This window comes from Curcuma longa, chromosome 2, assembly GCF_044706935.1.
Source record: "Curcuma longa cultivar G26 ecotype Majalengka, Jawa Barat chromosome 2, ITB_CL_G26_1.1, whole genome shotgun sequence".
NCBI classification, from domain to species: domain Eukaryota; kingdom Viridiplantae; phylum Streptophyta; class Magnoliopsida; order Zingiberales; family Zingiberaceae; genus Curcuma; species Curcuma longa.
In genome coordinates, this window is record NC_133862.1 from 9,540,882 (window position 1) to 9,556,488 (window position 15,607).

A 15,607-nucleotide genomic window follows, 5' to 3' on the forward strand; every position below is an offset into this window, starting at 1 on the left:
GTCTAGTTGTGATCGCTACATTGGAGGGTGTATGTTGTCTTGCATCTGCTGGGTGAAGGAAGATTTTCTGAGCAGGAAGATTTGGCCATGCTCACGACCATAGGGAATGAAGACAATTTAAAAGTAGAAATGCAAGATATGGCTGCCTGATGTACCTCCTTTGATGAACACTACAATGAAGATCTGGGGATGGCGAACATTGATGATGAATTGCACCTGGGACCACAAGCCAGTGCTTGACTGATAAATATCAACTAAAATCCAATTAAAAATGAAACTAGAAAAAATTGCTGTTTTTATTGTAGCCGGGAAAAAGATGTACATGTAGAGGTGAAGAAATGTACATGTCATGTGAAGCAAAGTAAGTAGGTGGAGATGGAGAAGACAGAGTAGATGGAGGTGGAGAAAAATCATTGTAGCAAACATAAATCACATTCTATTTGGTGTCAGCAGGAGCTGTGGAGCAGACAAATTATGCCGTACTTCTGTTTGGTGAGAGCAGGAGTTGTGGAGAACAGAAAAATAGCGAGAGGAGTACTTCCCGCCGCCTTCGACGCCTTCGCCGTCCGCCGCCGCAGCACCACCCGCTCCGGTTACGCCGCCGACTGTCCCTTCTCTTCCGAACCACTGATCACTGCCCCACGCCAACTTTGAAGGTTGAAAGTGGGTCCCACACCATCGCCGAGACAGGAGACAGGCAGGACAAGTGTGCGCGCCACGTCAGCCGGCGCGCACAGATCGTGTAGGAAGAGTTGAAAGTTGAAAGGGTAACTTGGTAATTTTGTGGTATTGGGGAGTTGAAACAAACTTTTGGGTACTGCATGTAAATAAAATCATGGATGGGGACTGAGCGCAAAGGTATGTTTCGGTTTGGGGAGTTTTCTCCAATTTACCGATAATTAAACTAGACTGTATTTAAAAATCTATGATTTTCAAAATAGATTCTGAAAACCTGTATTTTTTAAACAATTTTTTTGTAAACATGGCTTTTTTTTAGTAAAATATGTGTTTTTTTTTTATCAAATATCTATATCAGATATCTATATGTTTTTATACTATTTTATATAATTTTACTTTTATTACTCAAAAGTTATATAACATTCAACTGAATCTGAAAGCTCAATATTCATCTAAATATTATTTAACTTTAACAAACATAACATTAGACTGAATTTTGGAATTGCAATGATTCATTTAGATAGTCATTATTTTTAAATCTCATCCAAAACTGAGATGCATTGATATAAACACTCTTATTTCTATTTTCTTGTATAAAATGATCTACTTACATGAAGAATTCAACCATATTTGGTTGCTTTTCTTGGAGAACAATGAAAAATAGATCAAGAATTACAGTGTTTTCGTCTTCTTTGGTGGTCCAATCCTCTTTCCCCGCCTTCCTCGCCTTCTTCTAACATTAAAATGATCGAGATCTTTGCATGGTGGTGAAAATGTAGTTCCTTCAACGTGGCCTTCTGCGAAAGAGCACCAGAAGACATTCTTTTTCTTGTTGCTCAAACCAATTGACACTTCGCGAAAGGTAACATTCTTCAAAGGGATCTCTTGGCTTCCGTAAATTCGAACAGGAAGGCGAACATCCTCGCCATGGATTCCACTGAAGTGTATGTTTTCAAGGGCAGGAATAGCATTTGGGTTGAAGAATCCATCAGGGTGCTCATTGTAGTCAGTCCTTACCACAATGCCAGTGGTAACCTTGTTAAGGAACACATTTCGGTAGGAAATGTTGCGAATGTACCCTCCTCTGCCGGCAGCTGTTTTGATCCTTATACCTCTCCTGGACTCCCAGACGTAAAGATTGTCCACTGTTACATTTGAAACTCCACCAGACATTTCACTGCCTATCGATACTCCTGCGCTGTGAAGCCACAAAGTGAATTGTCCTTGTTAAACTTTAAGCAAATCCAAAACAACACAATTGTGTAGAGGAAACAACAACACTGTGTATACTGACTGTTTATTTATCAGTTAGTGATCAGCTACGTGAATCTTATCATGTTACCAAGCTCTAAAAGTTGTTAATATAGAAAAGTAACATGTAACATCATATAGCTTGGTGCAGCAGCATTGACATCTGGAATTACAACATTGTTGTTTGCTCATAGTAGTTGATTGTTGTTGTAGCAAAAAATGGTTTCTTTATTGCAGCAAAACAGAAGCATCATACATAGCAGTGATAGTATTAACAAGAGAGAATCTGTAGAAAATCATACCTAACCACAGAACGAACAATGACATTTCTAATCAAAATGTTTGTAGAGGGACGCCCATATGCAATGCCATACTGATCCCAACCGCTCTTAATTGCTATGCCATCGTCGCCGGTGCATATGTAGCAGTTTTCTATCACCACATTCTCACAAGAATCTGTGAGCATATAAACAAACTTTCAGAAACTCAAGTTATGGTGCTATTGATAACTTACAGGACACCATGCTGAGTATGTGCCAACTAGTAAGGGGAAACAGGAAGAGACTACACCTAAACTATGGCAACAAAATCCAATGATTATGAAATTAGATACAGGTTAGCCAATATATTTGGCTGTTTCATTTTTAGCTAGAGGATAATACATCCTATGATATCAAGTTTACCTGGATCTATGCCGTCAGTGTTTGGTGCCCCAGAAATAGGAGCCAAAATAGTAACATTTGAGATGGTAACATTCTTGCAGTCATACGGATGCAATGTCCAGAAAGGAGAGTCTCGCAGTGTTATGTTAGAAATGACAACATCCTTAGACCACATAAGCTGCAAAAGAGGTCCTCTGGTGTGGTTGAGAAGTCTCTGCTGAAACTTTGTCCACCATGTTTGGCCTTGTCCATTGATCGTGCCATTATGTCCTGTTCGAAAGGAACTGGCATATGAGCAATGAAACATACAAGGTAATTCATAAAAGTCATGGCATTAGCAAACAGGAGATACTATAAAAACATACACTGACCTGTAATAACCACATCCTTCAGCTTTTGACCATGTATCAGGCTTCCGTATCTAGGTCCTTTATGTTCCCTTCCATAGCCGTATGATGGTAATGGAGGCAGTAGTGGCCAGTATCTCTCATCCTGAAAAATAAATTTGATATTCTCACTTGTAAATATATGGAATAATGGAAACGATGCTAAACTTTCTTCATCTTCATTAATTATCATGTGATTGTTTTACAAGATGGGAATGCATACACCATTAAGGTATTAATTTTCATATAGAATGTTAAAGTAGAAAAAAAAACTTATATTTCATGAAAGAAAAATACGACTGATATAACAACGTTTGTCATAGGAAATGGTGGAGACAAGAATAATGCAAGAGAAGATACATAAGATACAAAATAAGTATAATTGAGAGCCAGTCATAGATTTGTATTTGGTAAAAGTTCCTAGCCAATTGTTTCTGAGATTATCATCTTTTCTGGGCCAAAGAATTAAGCGAGGTAAACTACATCTTGTACCAATGGTGCTGGCAAAAATAAGTTCTATATCCAAAGGTCATCTTCTGTTCTGTACTGTTGTATTATAAGGATGGGTCTAAATTCTCACTTGGTTGCAACGTGAAGAATGCATCTCTTCCTCTAATTCATCAGCTAATGTAATTCCACAAAGTCGAAACTAAGTAACAAAATTTTGTGCAGTATTCAAGGATGTTAACTGGAAAAGGATTTGATGTGTTTAAAATAACCCAATCCTTTTCTACTAAGACAAACGTAAAATGTTATTGGCATGAGAAAAGATAAAACCGTGAGGTAACTATGTTAGTTATATAATTTTCCAGATGAAAGAACACGCCACCGTTCAGAACAAAAACAAAGGCTTGTATTCTCCTTCCTCCAATATGGGCATTGCTTCTCTCAAATTAATTCAATGATAAACAAATTCTGGTTATTGGTTGGAAAAGTTCCACAAGAAAAAAGCTTATCTTCTAATGGTGATTTTGTTAAATAATTCTGCACAAGCAATTGCTTTAGAGTTTTCACCTTAACATTTCTACTGCATTTATCACATTCAGTAAATGAGACAAAGGAAAAATAGTAAATTAAAGCCTTTTGTTCCTAGTGAAAGTCATTACCTATATGAACATGCCTCATCTTTCACAGATGCACAAAATCATTGCTCCAGAGAACTTGCAGGTAAACTGCATCATGAAGACTTTGGGACACAGTTGGTTATATTTTAGGATTTTTCTAATGGTTTTCATCATGATTTTGCATGGTGGCATCTGCTGCTGCGTTTTTTTTCTTCCATGAGTATAGCATTCCAGGGCTCAGAGATGCTTTAGAGAGTATGCAAATGTTATGAAAGACTAAGAGAGTTCATGAGAGGAGCGCTTGTACCTCCACGGCAAGAATAACGGCACCTTCGGCAAGGAAAAGAGTCATATGGCTTGTCAGATTGAACGGAGCAGTGAGCCATACCCCAGCCGGCACGTCGAGCTGCCCACCTCCCCTCTCCCCAAGCTCCGCTATCGCCGCCACAGCACGCTCAAAAGCTTTCGTATTCAGGGTCCTCCCATTTCCCACCGCGCCGAAATCGCACAAATTGAACACCGCCGGACGAAACACGGGGCCGGACCTTGCTTGCGACGGCGGCGGTATTGACAAATCGGACGAATTAACCACCGCCGGCGGAGGCGCGGAGTCGATCTTTACTTGAGGCAGCCTCGACGCGAAGGAATCGGACGAATTAGAGAGATACGGCTGGGGAACGGACAACCCGCTGTCAACTACGCAGCTCGTCCTCCACCGTAGCAGGTAAAAGAACACCAAGCTCCAGATGACCACAAATAGGGTTTTGTGGGACAGGAAAAACGCCGCCAGCCATCGGCGACACTGAAAAACTTGAACTTTCCCCGAGGAGGAGCAGTTCTCCCACATCTCTCACATTAAAACCTATGAAATTGGGGGAAATGCCTCAAAATCCAACCTTTTCTCCACCAGAAAAAACGAAACCATGATCGATCAGTAGGTCTTCGCCAGGAGAACCACGCGCTGACAGAAGAAGAAGATGTCGATGAAACAGGCGAACTGTGAAGCCGATCTGGAGGTTACGACTTCGGATTTCCGCCATTGAAGGACTGCTCCTGATTTAAAATGAGCGGGAGTCAGTGGAACGCGTCAACGTCGATGACTTCGCACTGCAGCCGTAGGATCTTGATCAAACGGCAACGAGAAGCACAAAGCCGGTAGCTCAGCAGTCGAAGACGGCTTTAGTTATTTTCTTTACTTTGGTCATCAGTCTGATGTCTGACGTGACAACTTGTTCTCCATGAACACAAGCAAATTTAGGGAAAAAAAAATATTCTTTATATAAAATTTTAATTGACCCTAATTTTTTTTAAAAAATTATCATTTACCCCTTATAGTTTCAATCAATTATAAACATTCTATCAAATTCTAACCCACGACATCATCTGCATCATAGTTCCAATCATTTGGCATGTGTCTGACTCCTAGGGTATAGTTGAGTTTGTTACTGTAGGAAAGATTTTTGAAGTTTGCAAGGATCAAATCTCGACGAAACCGAAACAATGTCTTTCCCTGTAGTAATCAATTGTAACTTTTCGATTTTTCTTCTTACAAATGCTTGTGTGATTGACCGTGCGGGACCATTAGAATGGCAGATTTCATTTTTTTATTGAAGTAGAATCGTAATTCAAATCGTAAGATTGTATAATATGGAAGCACCAAATTGCTATTGTAACGTGTAGAATTATTGTTTACAATGGAATAAATCTGAACATGATCATTGATACAATCCAACGTTATAAATGATTATACGTTTTTTTGTTAAGTGTTACTTTGTTGACTTTTAAATTAAGTCGTCAAGAGAATATTTGTGAAACCAAGAGAATATTTTTGAAGTTGAATGTGATTATTATTATTCTATTAGTAAAAATTTTATAGTATTTTATTTTATAATATAAAAATATAAATATTATTAAGTACTATGATGCTATAATGATAGTTAAATTATTAATTAATTTAAAATTATACATTTAGGCAATACTCTCCTGCGTCGTAACCAACTGCACTTTCTCGATTTACCTCATCACAGATGGTCGTGGGGCCGACCGTGTGGGGCCGCTAAGGTGGCGGATCCACCTTTTTGCAGAAGAGAGGTAATGAAGGAAAGAACAGTGACCTTCATCTCTTCATCGAACGGGATTGTAAGCCCGCCGCGATTTTGGGACGGGGAGGCAATTTTGGGGGTTTTAGGGTTAGCAAACCCTAAAACCCAGATGAAGGCGACGGCGGCGATCAGGACGGGGAGGCGACGCCGCGACGAGCCCTCTCAGGACGAGGAGAGGCGACGGCGTCGTCAGTTGTCTCGCAGAGCTCGGAGATCGGCGGTGACGGTGGCGACGAGCGGGAGAGGCGACGACGGTGGCGACGAGAGGGAGAGGGGACGGGGACGCAGAGGGAGAGGTGATGAGAGGGAGAGGCGATCTGGAACAGCCCCGCGGCGCAGAGCAGGGGAGAGGAAACCCTAGAGAAGGCTAAGGGGAGCTTCGACGAGCTGGGGAAGTGGACGTGTGAAGAAGAGGGGAGAGAAAAAGCTAGATCTAAAGCTGCAGGTTGCCGTGGTCGAGCGAAGCTGGATTGCGAGCGCTTAATTAAGCGCTGACGTGGAAAATCCAGCTTGGCAGGCGCTCACAGAAGCGCAGCGGGAGGCGCTCAGGATAGCACCTCTGTATATATATATATATATATATATATAATCTTTTTAATTATTAATTCTGTACTATAAAATTTTAAACATTTTAATATGTTCATATGATTTTATGATTCGATCCTGATCGATTCTATGCTGATCCTAAATCAATCTTGTATAGGATGACGATCCTACAAACTATGATCTGAATTGATCGAATCATCATTGAATGAGCAAGAGAGAGGTAAACTCGTGATTTGAAAACTATAGGGATGTAATAGAAAAGGACAATAAACGAAAGGGGCAAAATAAAATTTCCTCTAATCTTTAATATCATTTTATTTTATGGGGGGACAAACATTTTGGAGGTATGTGACAAAAAATATGCTTAGTTTGGTGATCAAATACATTTGCAAAGTTGACTTCGAATTCGATTTTTTTTTTAAATGAAACAAAACGAAATAAAACAAAAACAAAATCACGCGGTGGGCCAGCAGGAACATTTACGGTTGGCATGAAGTTTCATTGATTAGGTATCAGACACAACGTTCCCTTCAAGTCCGCCACGTTATCCCTGAAGTATGTATGATTGAGTTTTAAATTTATTACAGTGAATAAAGATCGAATTTTGATGAAATTAAAATAATATCTGTTTTGTAATGATCAATTATAATTTTTTAATTTATATTTTTATAATAAAAATTATTAACCGAGTAATCATGTAAAATCATTGAGACAACAGATTTTAGAATAAAAGTCGCTACGTTGAATGGTATAGTTGTATGTTCTTCGAGACCTGTGGACGTGAAAGTGGATGCGATAGCATAAGATTGTGAAATTTCTTAAGAATTATTTTCCTACCGCCAGGACCGCGATGACATCACGTTCGAGGAAGGATCCAGAAAGTAAAGATGAGCGACGTTCAGACGTGGACGATCAGATCTTTAATGGATTAAATATACTTCTTTAATTGTACTGTTAAAGAAGTACAATTGAGTATTGATATGGAAAGTCTATAGTTGCTATTTGTCCTACAAGATCTAGAATAAATATAGGGTTAGCAGTCAAAATCAAGGATTAGTAAATTGACAACTTTAGTCTCGGAGGGCAACCTTAATCTCTGTTCGATCTCATGTGACGACTTCATCTCAACCTAGGGTTACGGATCTCAACCTTGACCTTTATTCAATCTTGAATCTTGATCTCAACCTCTGCTCGATTTTGGACACCAATCTCAACATCTACTCGACCTTCATATGTCGATCTCATCTCAATTTCAAACCTCGAGTTTCAACCTCGACCTCTGCTCGATCTTGAGTCTCGAACTGACCTTGGCCTCTACTTGACGTCACGTGTCGATCTTATCTCAGTCTCAAACTTTGGTCTCGACCTCGACCTTTTCTTAATTTCGAGTCCCGACCTTGACCTTTGCTCGGTCTCGGATCTTGACCTCAACCTCTGCTCAATTTCAAATCTCGACCTCGATTTTATTCGATCTCGGATCCTGATTTTCATCTCAAGTCTCGGGTCCCAATCTCAACTTAGGGATCACGTATCTAATCTCATCTCATCCTATGGTCTTGGATCTATTTTTAATTGATTCTGGATTGAGCTCATAAAGTCGGTTCGCTCGTAAAATCATAAAACTGTAAAACTATTTATTAGGAAAATAAAGAAAATATCCTGAAAGATATGATAACGGAGTGCATATATCGAAGTATACCATAAACGATAATACACATTTCAGAATAAATCTTAAACAGATATTTATGTTTCAGATATTGGACATATTATAATTTTATAAATGGATACGGATGTCCCTATTTAGGAGCACATGTATATATACAAAATCTTAATTTTCTTAAATTTTAATTTTTCTTTTTTACGTAAAACTCTAACTTAAATATTGAACTAACGTATTAAAATTATCCTAATATCTTTTTAACTCTTTTTTAAAATGATTTACAAGTCTTTTCACTTCTTCTGATGACTATATTTGGGAGAACGTATATGTCAATCTATTTGTTGACTGATGATTTAATTATATATGATATTTAACCAAAATAAATATCATAAGCAAAGTTGGACGAGCCTAAAAACAGCCAGTATATGACTCTGTCCTTGATCATGCGGCTGCGACGGTAAGTTTAAGGTTTTACAACGACAGCTCAGTTAGTTTATGCCCGCCAATTTTTCAAAATTAGTGAAAATTTTATTCTGTCCAATTTTCAATGGGATGAAACGATAGTCAAATTTAGAATCTATCCTCTCTATCTGTATAGTCTTGATTTGATGCATCTTCTAACCGTGCCAGTGTGATCTGATCATGGTCGACAACCTAAACTCTTCATCTTCAAAGGAGGTGTGACCCCCGGTCCTATAATAAATCTACCCATGTCAGTGCTCAAACTAGGACAGTAAATAACTTGAGCCGAGTCGAGTCAAGCTTAATCGTATTCAAACTTATTTGATAAAATAATAGAACCGAGTCTAAAATGAATTAAACTCTTAAAAGGATTGATCAAGATTTGGGTTGATTTCTTTACATGAGCTTAAACTTGATTTGGATAGATGTCAGGACCGCTTGAGCTAATTGGACCTAAATCTAAACGGAATACTCGGTCACTTTCTCATAAAACGCATGATCAGGCTTATCCGCCGTTCAAAGTTGAAAGCAAGGCCAGAGACAAATCCTTTTCTTTGAAACTATAAACTTCAACTTGATGCCAATTTTTGTAATTTCTTTCTTATTTTTTGCGTTGAATTTATTAATTCTAATAAAAAATTAAAAAAAATCTCACTTTTTAAAAATTGTTTTAGGGTTTAATTAAGATCTGAGAATTAATCCCTTCTTATTTGTGAAATGTGCCTGCGGCGCATCCTAGCAACGAGGCCATGCCAGTTAATCACCGCCTCAGCTGAACCCTCAACTTATCATCTCCCTAGCTACACCCAAGCGCATGGGACCAACTCGTCAGCCAATCAAAAAAGAGTAGCGCAGCAGTGTGGGTTCCGTCGGTGAGGCCCGTCACGTGTCTCGTACCCGGGGGACAGCCAGAGACCCACTTCTGTGGTCATGTCGATCCAACGGATGGGATTTGATCGCGGTTCGAGTGGACAGCTGGCTCATTATTGGCGGCCTGATGATGAACGGAAAGTCGTCGTCCGTTAGATTTGGCGAGGGGATTACAGCCTCTCGTTACGGTGTGGCGTCGGACCTCCGTAATATTAATATTCTGTACCGTCACGGGAGGTCAAAGTCATGGAGCTTTCTCTCTCCGCATCGAGATTAAAGAAGAAGTCTTGTGGGGGAAGACGGAAGGAAGCAGCAGCGGCGGCCGCCATACACGAACGACGATCGCTTCGTTGAAATTGCCCTGGGGATATGATGGACGGATCTGTCGGATCGTCGGTAGCTTCTGATCTGGTGGTGGAGGCCGACTTGGAGGCGTCGGAGAGGCTGATCTTGCGGTGGGATTCCACGGCGAGTTCGGCCGGGGAGGAGCGGATGCTGTTTGACGGAAGGGACCGCTCCGATGTGGAGAGGTATCTCCACGCTGTGGACGAGATCCGACGCTCCATCAAGGAGCCGATCGCGGCGGGGAGCCCGCGGCGGTCGTCCTCGTCGTCGTCGGAGAACGCGATCCAGATCGCGATGGTGCGGCTGGAGGACGAGTTCAGGAACTTGTTGCTGTCCCGGGCGACCGAGATTGATGTCGAAGCGCTGGTCGATCTGAGCTCGCTCTCGATGAACTCCGCTTCGGGGGAAGGGATCGGCGATCTGTCTGATGTTGAGGGCGGCGGGGATGCGAGTGGCGAGTCGGAATCCGTGAGCGGGAGCAGAAGAATCCGCCGGAGCAGCATCGGGTCGATGACAAGTATCCGGGAGATCGATCTGCTGCCGGCCGACGCGGTAGATGACCTCCGGAGCATCGCGGAGCGTATGATTGACGCCGGGTTCGGCCGGGAGTGCATCCAGGCGTACGCCGGCGTTCGGAAGACAGCGGTGGACGTTTGGTTGAGGCTGCTAGGGGTGGAGAAGCTTAGCATCGGGGAAGTCCAGCGTCTTGAGTGGGACGCTCTCGAGGCAAAGATACGACGCTGGATCCGCGCTGCCCGGATCTGCGTTTGGATCGTCTTTGCTAGCGAGCGTCGCCTTTGTGAACGCATCTTTGAAGGCCGTGGGATCGCTGATGACGCCCCTTTCACCGAAACAGTCAAAGGCGCTGCTATCCAACTCTTTGGATTCGCCGAAGCCATCAGCATCGGCCGTAGGTCACCGGAGAAGCTCTTCAAGATTATCGACCTCCATGACACGATCTCTGATCTCCTCCCGGATGTTGGGGCTGTGTTCCAATCCAAGTCCTCCGAATCCATCTATACCCAAGCCGCCGAGATCCTCTCCCGGCTTGCGGAGGCTATCAGGGGAATCCTTTCTGAGTTCGAGAACGCAGTGCTTCGGGATCCACCCAAGACCCCGGTTCCTGGTGGCACCCTCCATCCACTCACTCGGTATGTGATGAACTACATCAATCTCATCTCCGAGTACAAGCACACTCTCACGGAGCTCATAGTAACAAGGCCATCAGCTAGTGCCAGGTTATCTGGTGATGACTTTGCTGCAGCCGGCGCTGCACCATTGGAGCTTGATTTCCCGGAGTCTGAGAATCAGACGCCACTCTCTGCTCACTTGACTTGGATAATAGTTGTACTGCAGCACAATCTTGAGAACAAGGCGTCTCTTTACAAGGATAACGCTCTTTCCCACCTCTTCTTGATGAACAATATCCACTATATAGTACACAAGGTGAAGGGTTCATCCGAGCTCCGCGAGATGATTGGTGATGACTACTTGAGAAAGCTCACGGGGAAGTTCCGACAGTCTGCAACTAACTATCAGAGAGCTACATGGGTCAAAATTCTCCACTGTTTGAGAGATGAGGGGCTTCATGTTAGTGGTAGCTTCTCATCGGGAGTCTCCAAGTCCACTTTGAGAGAGAGGTTTAAGGCTTTCAATGCTTCTTTTGACGAAGTTCATAAAACCCAAGCGAGTTGGTTTGTGTCAGACACCCAGCTGAGGGAGGAGCTCAGGATTTCGATCTCAGAGACGTTGTTGCCTGCATACAGGGCCTTTCTTGGGCGGTTCCGACAACATATAGAGAGTGGTAGACACCCAGAGTTGTACATCAAGTACTCTGTTGAGGATCTTGAAATGGCTTTATCTGATTTTTTTGAGGGGTGTACTCCTTCTCAACACAACAGAAGAAGACCTCACTAATCATGTGATGCTTAGAGACTGTTGATTGTGGAAGTCGAGATTCTTTAGATTCTTAGGAGGGAAACATCATCTCAAATATTAGCAGCTCAGCTGATTGGAAGTTTTCAACAATGTTGTGTAATTGGGAAATCGGAGGTGCCACATACTATCTGTATCTGATATGAAGACCTTGCTGATTGATTTCTCTTAGGCATATGCCAGTTAAAGTTTCCCTCTGTAAGAAAATTTGTTTCTTTTCTTTTCTTTTTTCATTTCAGTATTTGTGTAGCATGTTCATACAGTGTCTGCTACTGGTGTCCTTTTGAGAATCATCAAATATAACATACGTTATAGGACACTTTTTTCATGTAAATTTTGCTTGCTATGGAGCTTATTGAGATGTGATGGGGCAACATTAGCCAAGTAACTCCAGATGCTTTACAATTTTGATCACAGATCTTATCAGTTATTTATTTATCTTCTTTAAAATATCTGATTCCTCTTTAGATGTTTGCAGATCAAAGAAAGCACTTATCACAAATCCAAGCATGTTTGCTCTATCTCTTTTTCTTTTGTCTTAAATGACTTATAACATAGCAATGTCTTGGATTGTCACTTTGTGAGAACTTTAGAATGGATAACTATTTTAACTGAGGATTTTAATTATTGTGTGCATTCACTTCTGTACAAAACAGATAATTTGAATTTACTGCAGTCAAATCTTGACTACAATAAACTTCAGATATGTACAAAAAAAACAAAGGCATGATAATCTTAATTGTCATTTCAAATGGTCGAGAATGTCTTAGGAAACCAGGGATGATAAATGGTAGTTTCCTATTAGAATAATGATTGCTGATTGGTGCACTTTGGAACCAAGAGATTCAACAGGCATTGACATTTCCTTTGATAGATGTAGTGATTCATTTTTTTCATAGGTTATGCTCTAAATCAAGGATAACTTCATAGTATTCTTTGCACTACTTGAGCTTGTTTATGGGAAATTCTTCTGCACAGTGTCACTCTGTTCCTGTTACATTATTCATGTATTATAATGGAATCATCTCGGCACGCCAACCTTTAGGAATCAATATTATTTGTTGGGCATCTTCAGGATAGGGTGAAATAAGGTCAGAGATTCTTGAAAGGAGAAGATGATCCACTTATTTAAAAATAATTGAACATGGAGACATGAGGAGAAACAGTGATAATAATGGTGACTTATGAGACAATTTTCCCATTATCCCCCTCCTCCCTGCTAATTGGCATTCAATTTTGCATATAAGTTAGAATACTTGACAAAGTTATTCATACCTACTAAAAACAAAGTAAGAGCATTTGTTTTAATGAAAAATGATCATCTAATCATTTTAGCTGTTGGTTTTTACGGCGCTTGTTTGATTCTCTGGCTTCTGAATGTTTTTGCATTACGCTTATCAACATTGCAAGCAAGCTAACGCTGATAAGTTCTTGGCAATAATTATGTTATGTCATAAAGGCTTAGAAATGTGAACGACACTATTGATTTATGGACTCCATGATAGCATGATATTTCAGATATCTGGATATCAACTTGTTGAATATTTCCCCATTTTGTTTATCATCATGCATTACTTTATACTCCTGATCTATCATACCTGGAGCTTAGTTCTCTTATTTGGATAAATTTACTTCCCTTTTGCTACAGTACTGTGCTTGTGATGTCAATATGTAACCCTGTCTATTTTTATTTCTAATCCTGATAAAAATGCAAGCTTTTTCTTCGTTCCTTCACTTTCTATAAAATATTAAAATGAGCAAGACGTAGCACAGACGGTGGGCGTATGGTATTACTGGCGTAATGGTCAGGGGTTGATTCCAGGAGTTGATGACTTGGGGTCAATCCCACCATGTGCCTAACGCCTGTGTACATGAATAAACCTCCCTCCATATCCGTGGGGTCGGCTCTAGGGAGGTCGTTGGGGTAGCGGATCTACCTTTTTAAAATGAGCAAGACCTTCTGTCTCTTGAATAATTATTCTATGATCATTACTCTTGAATTTTTGCACAGACTTTTTTCATGCTTGTTTTGTTTTCCTTGTTTGCTTAATCCCTTTAAATAGCCTTAAATACATGTATGCATGACAGAATCAGGGTTAGACTCCATGATGAGGTGGAAAACCATTGCTATCCAACCAGAATATTGTTGATTTTGAATTAGTAGTTGCTCGTTGAAGAACGTATCTTATACTCTTTATGTATGCTACATTGTATCTTATACTCTTCATGTCTGCTACATCGATTGCAGTCTATTGGTCTAATATCACTAGCACTTTTATGAAATTTTTATTTCCATTGATCCACTTGAAGAAGCATGCCTTGAAGACTTCATGATACCATATATCGTAAAAGGTTTCCTAAACTTTCATACATGTAGTTTTTGCATCATAATCCAAACCATGTACTGTCGTGTGATCATTTGAATAATAATATCGTTCTGATTCCACTTATTTTTGAGCCGATGATGTTTATTGAATTGGATTCTTTAACACATTAGTTATGTTTCTATAGAACAAAGTGAAGAGGGAAAACTATTCAGGTTTTGGCCAAGTTTCTCAGCTTCCTCTATTTGCATAATTCTAGCATTAGAGTTTTTTAATTTATTTTGCACTTACTTGCAACAACAATGAACCTCATCTTATCTCATTTCATTGCATGCTTTGTCTATTAGTATGTTCAGGGTACCAGCTTTTTTCTCTACTCTTTTCTTTTGTGGTAAAAAACAAATTGTATCGTATCACACTGTTTGAAATATTTAATACATCTGATGTGGTTGCTGATTCTGTTCCAGATAGTTGATTCTCTACGCTTGTAGACGCTATACTGCAGGTCTGACTTTTGCACAACGCTGTGATCGAGTTGGATGCTTGTGGAATATCAAATACTAGGACAGCGATGGCTTATGGCTTTTGGTAACTCATTGCGAACGAGCTGGATGGACCTGTCTGTTCACGTAAGTAGTTTTCGATCCTCCATCAAACTAGGCCATAGGAATGATGTGGATGGCTCGCGCCAGCTCTTCCATAGATTGTTTTATCGTTTTGTGATAAGTTTTTTTTTATGAACGATGAGTGTTCCATTATGGCAACATTAGCTGGAAACTGTTTTTTCCTTGATGATTCCTACACAATTCATTGCTTAGAGCCCCACCTCTTGGACTTGACATTTTCGTAGAACTCACATCCAGCATGAGCTTAAAAATTGACCCGACAGGCTGATGGATCAATTAGTCCAAGCTCTTTATGCACATCGTCTTCAATACAGCTCTCCTTTTATTGTCTTCTCCAAATACTTCTTTGTTTCTGTATCGATCTTTATTTTTATTTTTGTAAGTGTTTTTAAGAATTGTATTATGTTTAACACGGAGCTTACGGCGAGCAAATTATACATGCGCCGTGAGCTCATGGCTAAGCCGCAGCCTCAAACTCGCTTTCGGACTTGCCACAAGCAGCGACCCATGGAGCCCTATGCTGAGGGGAAAACACGTCTTTATTCTCAGATCATCCAATAATGTCTCACTTTAATTTTTTTTTATGAAAAAGATATTTCACTTTATTATTCAATGGTGCATATTTATTCAAATGTCCTCTCTTCAATATTATTATCTTTCGTCTAAATTTTTTATCTACTTTCTAAATCGATGAGA

At 40.4% G+C, this 15,607-nt stretch overlaps 2 protein-coding genes across 3 annotated transcripts; one reads left to right on the forward strand and one right to left on the reverse strand.

The window, feature by feature from the left end:
- Positions 1-1,248: 1,248 nt before the first annotated feature.
- LOC141817193 (putative polygalacturonase) lies at positions 1,249-5,056 on the reverse strand. The gene is made up of 5 exons (XM_074704858.1): positions 4,349-5,056; positions 2,963-3,083; positions 2,613-2,861; positions 2,232-2,385; positions 1,249-1,876 (listed from the first exon to the last, which is right to left on the reverse strand). Exons 1-5 carry the CDS (start codon positions 4,886-4,888, stop codon positions 1,351-1,353), a joined length of 1,590 nt encoding a protein of 529 aa, XP_074560959.1. The 5' UTR covers positions 4,889-5,056; the 3' UTR covers positions 1,249-1,350.
- Positions 5,057-9,955: 4,899 nt separating this feature from the next.
- On the forward strand, positions 9,956-15,164 carry LOC141817178 (exocyst complex component EXO70B1-like). 2 transcript variants are annotated; one of them, XR_012600792.1, is made up of 2 exons: positions 9,956-12,159; positions 14,753-15,164. XR_012600792.1 is itself a non-coding variant. In XM_074704849.1 (1 exon), exon 1 carries the CDS (start codon positions 10,051-10,053, stop codon positions 11,941-11,943), a length of 1,893 nt encoding a protein of 630 aa, XP_074560950.1. In that variant the 5' UTR covers positions 9,956-10,050; the 3' UTR covers positions 11,944-12,289. The 2 variants fall into 2 exon arrangements, 1 of the variants encoding a protein (XP_074560950.1); XM_074704849.1 differs by lacking the exon at positions 14,753-15,164 and having other exon boundaries at positions 9,956-12,289.
- Positions 15,165-15,607: the final 443 nt, after the last annotated feature.

What these genes read in the sequence shown, in the direction of transcription:
- LOC141817193 (XM_074704858.1), bottom strand. Translation starts at nt 4,888, where the DNA reads ATGTGGGAGAACTGCTCCTCCTCGGGGAAAGTTCAAGTTTTTCAGTGT. An exon ending in CCGTTATTCTTGCCGTGGAG is followed by an intron (nt 3,084 to 4,348) that starts GTACAAGCGCTC and finishes TTTATTTTTCAG; the next exon opens with GATGAGAGATACTGGCCACT. An exon ending in CACTGACGGCATAGATCCAG is followed by an intron (nt 2,386 to 2,612) that starts GTAAACTTGATA and finishes ATATGCTCACAG; the next exon opens with ATTCTTGTGAGAATGTGGTG.
- LOC141817178 (XM_074704849.1), top strand. Translation starts at nt 10,051, where the DNA reads ATGATGGACGGATCTGTCGGATCGTCGGTAGCTTCTGATCTGGTGGTG.